We start from the raw sequence: 8,209 nt of genomic DNA on the forward strand, positions 1-8,209 counted from the left end.
AACTATTTTTAATTTCCAATATCTGGCCTTTCAAGCCTCTCAAAACTGTTGGTGCCGCAGCCACTGCAGTCCCCTTTTCACAACGTCACATGTCCTTCGGAATCTGGGTGGGTGAATGACTTTTTTGCTGTGTTAAAGAAAATGTGATTTATTATGCATTTTGTGCACACAACTTGATATCAAAATGTATGTAATGTCTTCAAATGCTTCACTTGACCTTCAGAACTGCGCTATATAGTTAGCCTGTTAGGGACCTTTTAACGTTAGCTGTCCACTAAGCTAGCTAGCTAACTAACACAAGGCTTAAACTATGTAGTAGCTAGCTATGGAATGGTCAGTTATGAATTCATGGTCAGGTGTCATATATAGCTAATCAACTAATACTCTGTAGCTATCTTGGTAATTCAGTACTCCCTATTCCTAGCTAGTTATAACTAGTGAACGGACATCATAGCTACATAACAATGGATAGGGCTGTCATTCAATCGATTACATTCATGGGTGTAACTTTAATCCAACAGAAATATCGTCCATTTGAACCACCATGTCTATCCAGGTGACAGAAGCGGACCAGGTTAAACAGGTATGTAAATTGAGGATACTCGCACCCCAGTGGAGACTGGTGACTTGAAAAATTGAGGAGGATGGGAGACTCACGGTATGTTTCAAAGTCATCAAAGACGAATTATTTTAACCTAAAGCATTTAATAAACACATTTATAGTACAGTATTATGGGGAAGGGGGATGAGAGGGCTACTTAAACAGTGTTGGAAAGGGATCACAGCAGTGATTGAATGAGGGTATGAGGCATGAGTTGAGGTGTTCAGAGGCTTGACCAGTGCAGGACAGGATTTTACTGGGAAGACAAAAAACAATAACAAGACACTACACAGTTAGACAAGAGCTAAGAATGAGTTAGTCCAAGCAAGGAGTAAAATAATTGATGTGTAATAATGTGATTGACTACATACAGTAATGAGAGAAAAGTGATAGGGGTACTCGCAGTGCTTGGAAGGGAAACGTTCAACGTGCCAGTGGATGAGAGGGCACATGAGACGCTGTGGCTTCTGTTCATGTCAGGAGAAACAATGGTAGTGGAGTGGAGTAGTCATCACCTCTTAATCAGGGAACAGGAGGGGAGTTAGCTGTAAATACAAATAGCAGATACATTCCGTTATAGCTGCGCCATTGTAGGTTTGGATGACGAGTTTCTCTATGAAGTTAAACTCCGACATCTCAAAATTCATCAAGTCAAACACAGACTGTGCATCCTGCCCACTTGACACATCAAAGTATCCCAAGAAATGTTCCTGAATAAAGCCCTGATCATCCACATACCTGACGATAACTGACAACTGCAAGCAGACTGGTGGCACCATAGGTCCCAGAGCAGTGGGGCAATTTTACCCCCTGGGGCCTGGAGTTTTTCCTTATATAGTAACCTAACTAGGAAAACTCTGGACCCTATAAGGTGTGACTGATTAATCCATTGTAAAAAGGTTGTATATGGGCTATTAAGGGACCCGTTTTTCATATTCAAATCACATGGCTTTAACTCCTGAAAAAAAAACTCCTGGCCCTTGGGGGGGATGAAAACCCTCTCAAACTGCAGCTACCTTGTATTTGTTCATATAAATTATATTTCGACTAGATTTGGAGGGGGATTTCCTCTACCCAGACACATAGACAATATAACTCACAGGGCTGAGCTTGCTTTATGCATGTTTGCATCATGCAGGCCTATGCAACTGTAGGCCTTGTACATTTTTTTAATGACTCGCATCTGCCATCACTATTATGTTGATTGATTCATTCCAGGTAATAATTTTGGATTAAAAACGTATAGGCAGCCTGGCCAGCCAAATTTGGAATATAATCCAAATTTGATCACATTCACATTTTCTCCTGACACAAATGGACTATAAATACATAACGTTACCAATTAGTTTACCCTGGCCAGATGGACAGGGCACATAGGCTGTATGTAGCAGCTCTTATTAGGAGCCTACAGTTGATCAGATGGAAAAAATAGTCTCGTTTTCATCCCATACAACATGTCAGATTGGGTGTAGCCTAGGCTGCTGCAACATTTGTCATTTGTTTTTACTAAATAAATACCGGAGGAAAGTGCACAGCCTATTTGAGCGCACGTGAAAAAATGTGCTGCGTCAACCTCTCTAATCTAACTTTTAATGGATGATGTGATGGAAGCTATCAAATCATTCGGAATTGTTTTCGACATCCCAGAAAAGCATGTTAAGCATCGTAACGTGCAATTACAGGCGTCTTGATGATAGGCTCCCTGTTAACCAGCTATACATTTGATACCAGTTGGTATTGAGTGCCCTCACCTTTTCATCAGTCATGAAACTGATCTCAGGCAGAGGTCGACCCTCGCTTTTCATTTGCACCTTATCCAAGTATCCCAGAGAATGAAACGGGTTCTTCAACAAAAAGTTCACAACGTTTTCGGCAGCATTGACCATTCTACCGTTCTGGCGGAGAAAACTGTACACTCGCGCTGGTAGCTAGCTAGCTACTGAAGTTAGTGCAATTTATTTACATTTACCTTAATAACTGGACACACAAAATTAAGTTCTAAACCCAAGAAGAAAATTATAATATACCTCCTCCATCTCCTGTAATTTAAAAAACTCATTTGAATTGAATAATGTCCCAAAAATGCTCAACTGTCACTCTTCACTCTTAATCTCTATCCAACAATGTCACCAAACTTCTCAACACAGAACCCCTATAATGCTCTGTGGCACAATCCCAATTCAACACACAAGGTTCATTCTCTGACCATACATCTATGATTGGATGGACAACATGTCAGTTCATACTGCAAAAGCTTTGATTGGTTGGAGGACGTCCTCCGGAAGTGGTCAAAAGTAACAGTCAGTATCTGTTGTGGCCACCAGCTGCATTAAGTACTGCCGTGCATCTCCTCCTCATGGACTGCACCAGATTTGCCCGTTCTTGCTGTTAGATGTTACCCCACTCTTCCACCAAGTGTACCTATGATGCACCTGCAAGTTTTTCAGACATTTCTGGGGGGAATGGCCCTAGCCCTCACCCTCCGATCCAACAGGTCCCAGACGTGCTCAATGGGATTGAGATCTGGGCTCTTCGCTGGCCATGGCAGAACACTGACATTTCTGTCTTGCAGGAAACCACACACAGAACGAGCAGTATGGCTGGTGGCATTGTCATGCTGGAGGGTCATGTCAGGATGAGCCTGCAGGAAGGGTACCACATGAGGGAGGAGGATGTCTCCCCTTTAACGCACAGTGTTGAGATCGCCTGCAAAGAGAACAAGCTCAGTCCGATGATGCTGTGACACACTGCCCCAGACCATGACGGACCCTCCACCTCCAAATCGATCCTGTTCCAGAGTACAGGTCTCGGTGTAACGCTCATTCCTTTGACGATAAACGCAAATGTGAAGAGCACTTTTTGCCAGTCCTGTCTGGTCTAGCGACAGTGGGTTTGTGACTATAGCAACGTTGTTTCCGGTGATGTCTGGTGAGGACCTGCCTTACAACAGGCCTTCAAGCCCTCAGTCCAGCCTCTCTCAGCCTATTGCGGACAGTCTGAGCACTGATGGAGGGATTGCGCATTCCTGGTGTAACTCGGGCAGTTGTTGTTGCCATCTTGTACCTGTACCACAGGTGAGATGTTCGGATGTACCGATATTGTGCAGGTGTTGTTACACGTGGTCTGCCACTGCAAGGACGATCAGCTGTCCGTCCTGTCTCCCTGTAGCACTGTCTTAGGAGTTTCACAGTACGGATATTTCAATTTATTGCCCTGGCCACATCTGCAGTCTTAATGCCTCCTTGCAGCATGCCCAAGGCACGTTCACGCAGATGAGCAGGTACCCTGGGTATTTTTCTTTTGGTGTTTTTCAGAGTCAGTAGAAAGGCCTCTTTAGTGTCCTAAGTTTCATAACTGGGACCTTAATAAAGCTGTTAGTGTCTTAACGACCATTCCACAGGTGCATGGTCATTAATTGTTTATGGTTCATTGAACAAGCTTGGGGAACCGTGTTTAAACCCTTTACAATGAAGATCTGTGAAGTTATTTGGATTGTTACGAATTATCTTTGAAAGAGAGGGTCCTGAAAAGGGGACGTTTATGTCTATGGAAGGGGGTAAGGCCGACCGGCCTCCTAGGTTTTGTATTGAAGCCAAGGCTACTTCTACCACATATCTACAACACACAATCCATGTGTACGTGTGTGTCAATGGAGGCTGCTTAGGGGAGGACGGCACATAATAATGGCTGGAACAGAGCGGATGGCATTAAACACATGAAAACCATGTATTTGATGTATTTGATACCATTCCACTAATTCCGCTCCAGTCATTAACACGAGCCCATTCTCCCCAATTAAGGTGCCACCAACCTCCTGTGGTGTGCGTGTATAATGATTATGTTATCGTGTGTGTCTCTCTTTTCACATTCCCCTCTGTTCCATAAGGTGTGTTTTTATCTGTTTAATATGTATGTGTTCACAGTTTAAAGAATTTCTTGGCACCTACAACAAACTCACCGAGAACTGCTTCATGGACTGTGTGAAGGATTTTACCACAAGAGAAGTCAAGTCAGAGGAGGTAGGTTGATTTCCTGCATGTCTTCAAGACTCAGGTGATGTTCCTCCGCTCACACGTTGCTGATGCATGTCAGATCTTATAACGCCTGGATAGGTATTTTATGTATGAGCTAACCACATTAGAGTCGCGTTCCCCTGCTCAGACGTTGCATGCATCAACCAATGGTTGCATACCATATCATCGACTGTGCTGTCGGACACCAGATTGCTATAACAATATCGTTTGGTTAGCTGATACGCCTGGATAGGTATTTTATGTATGAGCTAACCACATTAGAGTCGCGTTCCCCTGCTCAGACGTTGCATGCATCAACCAATGGTTGCATACCATATCATCGACTGTGCTGTCGGACACCAGATTGCTATAACAATATCGTTTGGTTAGCTGATACGCCTGGATAGGTATTTTACATAAGGTCTAGCTCGCATGTTTCAGCAACGTCCATATGTATAGGGCAATTCCACGGTAGCAGAATGTATGTCAAACAAAACCAATGATTGCAAAGTTAAACAAACCATAGAACTCTATGCACAATGACTACTTTTTAAAACAATTTCCAAAGAAAATTGTACAAAAACACATTTACTATAAAATAGAATGGTAACAGAATGATGTTAGTGCTGTTACCAAACTTTCTGGATCATGTCCCAAGCTGATTTTGAATGGCATTCAAAATTATATCCTAAATTATATCAGCTTTTCATGATTGTCTTCTTTTTGTAAACCATCATAAAGGCATTGGGTAGAAGTAAATTAATCCACAAAAAAATAATATTTTACATGTCTTAAATTATCACGATATCTTGAACGCCATTCAAACATGATCCAGGAAGTAGGCGGGGCTTTCATACTGTATCTGGTGCCTAATTTGAATATCTTGGATCTACATTTACTATGTTACTTCTAGTCTATGAGACCAGGCTGCAATGTCATTCAACTTTGTAGCAGATGTCTCTTTCCATTCATCAAATTGCACTGTATGTAGTATTGTGGAATTATTTTGGAGTGGACGAACATGTGCAGGTAGCAGACTGCACAGTCGATGACTTGGCACACAACAATTGGTTGATGCATGCAAGATCTGAGCAGGGGAACACGACCTCATACTTATTACTGAGTAGGCCATATTTCCAAATACTGTCCCGTCATTCGAGGCTCTGTAGTAGGTAATCTCATCCATCAGAAGGTTCTCTCTAGCAATCGAGCCTGGGGACAATGTTAAGTAATGGGTCAAATAGGACACAATGTGGCATCATTGCTTATCAACAAAATGTTGTCACTGAATGTTCCTGTATGTTGTCAAATTTCACATTGTACCAGGTTAGCTTCTTTAGAGTAGAAGCCTTTGCGGTGGTACAGCAATATTTGGAGAGGTGTGATTATATGTGATTGTGTCATTGTTTCCACCTCAGTCCACCTGCTCGGAGAGCTGCCTTCAGAAGTACCTAAAGATGACCCAACGCATCTCCATGCGCTTCCAGGAGTACCACATCCAGCAGAACGAAGCCCTGGCTCAGAAAGCAGGCTTAATGGGACCACGGTAGTCAAATTCTGCCCTTTACACGCCAGGAGTCGCCCATCCAGTCTGGTCCCAACTCAATGTGAATCAGTGGATGGCTAACACCAGCCACAAACTTGTCCTTGTCTACCTCCACTACTTCTTAGGCTGGGGCTGATGACTGCTTGGACACTTTTATCCAGAAAAGCCTGATCATGTTGAGTTGCGATCCAGGCAGAACATGAGATAAAAATAAAGTAGCTACTTTTGTTTTTATTATAGTGAAAGTCTGATTGTTGAATAAGGTAATGACAATCCTGGGTATTAGTTTGTCTCCTTTATCCTATGATAATGCCCATTTGTTCTCTGAAATGTTTCTGCACCATTCATTAAACTAAATTGTACATTGGCATACTGCTAAATTACCCATTGTATAATGTCCTGTTGTTTGACCTTGAAATCACTGCTTTCTGTTGGTAATGGATTGTCACTGCAGCCAAGATGGTAATGACAACTGTCCTCACTTGAAGGTCATTGGCCTAGAGATGCATAACCAGAGGTTGAAGATTATAAACCGGGTAGTTTGGGTTACACAGCATTTGTGTATCAGACAATATACCATAGGTATGAATGACTCAACCTTACTGTTCGATTTGTGTTGGTAACCAGTTTAAAATAATTAAGGCACCTCAGGGGTTTGTGGTATATGGCCAATATACCACAGTTGAGGGCTACTTCCAGGCACTCTGCTTAGCATTTACACAGGCAGCCAAATTCTGATCATTTTCACTAATTGATATTTTGACCAATAGGATTAGATGTGATTGGTCAACAGACTGACTGTAAATGCATCTCAGGTAATCCAACCTGGCAAAACAAGATGAGTACTGCTCATTTGTTTACAGATATTTCTCCAGAAAATGTAAAAAATAACATTAAGAGTTTAGCAGAGGTGGCTGCAGGACAACCCCTGGAGACAAGATGTCTCTCGTCAATGACCAGTATTGCACAAGGGAAATATTTAAAAACTTTTATTAGAAATGGAGAGCTCTGCTTATTTTACAAAGATACAATGGCTTTGCTCAGGGAATCATAATACCTTCATCTAGGAATCCCTGGATCAACTTCGATTTTAAGAAGTACATTTTTTCACAATGAAATCAAGTCAAACAAACATTTTAAAATGTTCTGAATGCTTCCATTCTCTTCTACGGGGTTCAATATATACACTGTGTGCTAACGTTTCTACCAACTTGACAGAAAAATAAAGGTTTTAATATACTGGTACAAAGATGAGGTTAAAAATAATAAATCATCCTTTACAGTTTGTAAAATGTATTTTTCAAATACATGGTTTTGGACAATATGTACAAAAGAAACAAATCATAGGAAACCCCTGGGCTTAACATACATGCTTCTTATGCAACTTTTAATTGGTCAGAACTCATGTTGAAAATAAGATGTTTTAAATAAAATACAAGTACCAAGAAACAAAGTGAAAAAGTGAAGGCCATCAAATGATGGTGTTCCCCAAAAAACATCTAGGGAAAGTAGTGGGCTCTATTGAAAATGGGGGGGAAACAAACTCGGTGTACAAAACATTAGGAACACCTGCTCTTTCCATGACAGACTGACCAGATGAACGCTATGATCCCTTATTGATATCACTTCAATTGAGAGGTTTTTAAATAAGGATTTTTAAGCCTTAAAATAGAGACATGGATTGTGTGTGTGCACCATTGAGGGTGAATGGGCAAGACAAGAAGAGTTAAGTGCCTTTGAACGGGGTATGGTAGTGTGTGTCAAGAACTGCAATGCTGCTGGGTTTTTCACGCTCAACAGTTTCCCGGGCAAAGGGGGGTGCAACTCAACATTAGGAAGGTGTTCCTAATGTTTTGTACACAGTATCTACTGCATAGTAGCTCCCCAATTGAAACACAAAGTCTGCTTTTAGATGAGCACATTACATTATTTCAATATACTTTCCCATTGTCCAAACTGTGGAAGGTTCATGTCTCTATATTGTAAAAAATACAAAAGTCTCCACTAACAGAATAAATATATTTAACAAAGCAAACCATGACTTTATTT

The 8,209-nt window shown here is 41.5% G+C and overlaps 1 protein-coding gene across 1 annotated transcript; it reads left to right on the forward strand.

The window, feature by feature from the left end:
* Positions 1–16: 16 nt before the first annotated feature.
* On the forward strand, positions 17–8,195 carry LOC139375041 (mitochondrial import inner membrane translocase subunit Tim9). The gene is made up of 4 exons (XM_071116414.1): positions 17–107; positions 522–583; positions 4,525–4,620; positions 6,033–8,195. The coding sequence occupies exons 2-4, from the start codon at positions 545–547 to the stop codon at positions 6,162–6,164; spliced, it is 267 nt and encodes an 88-aa protein (XP_070972515.1). The 5' UTR covers positions 17–107; positions 522–544; the 3' UTR covers positions 6,165–8,195.
* The last annotated feature ends 14 nt before the right edge of the window (positions 8,196–8,209 follow it).

The sequence above is a fragment of the Oncorhynchus clarkii genome, chromosome 19 (genome assembly GCF_045791955.1).
Source record: "Oncorhynchus clarkii lewisi isolate Uvic-CL-2024 chromosome 19, UVic_Ocla_1.0, whole genome shotgun sequence".
In the NCBI taxonomy this organism is placed as follows: Eukaryota; Metazoa; Chordata; class Actinopteri; order Salmoniformes; family Salmonidae; genus Oncorhynchus; species Oncorhynchus clarkii.

What these genes read in the sequence shown, in the direction of transcription:
- LOC139375041 (XM_071116414.1), top strand. Translation starts at nt 545, where the DNA reads ATGTCTATCCAGGTGACAGAAGCGGACCAGGTTAAACAG. An exon ending in AAGCGGACCAGGTTAAACAG is followed by an intron (nt 584 to 4,524) that starts GTATGTAAATTG and finishes ATGTGTTCACAG; the next exon opens with TTTAAAGAATTTCTTGGCAC. An exon ending in GAGAAGTCAAGTCAGAGGAG is followed by an intron (nt 4,621 to 6,032) that starts GTAGGTTGATTT and finishes TTTCCACCTCAG; the next exon opens with TCCACCTGCTCGGAGAGCTG.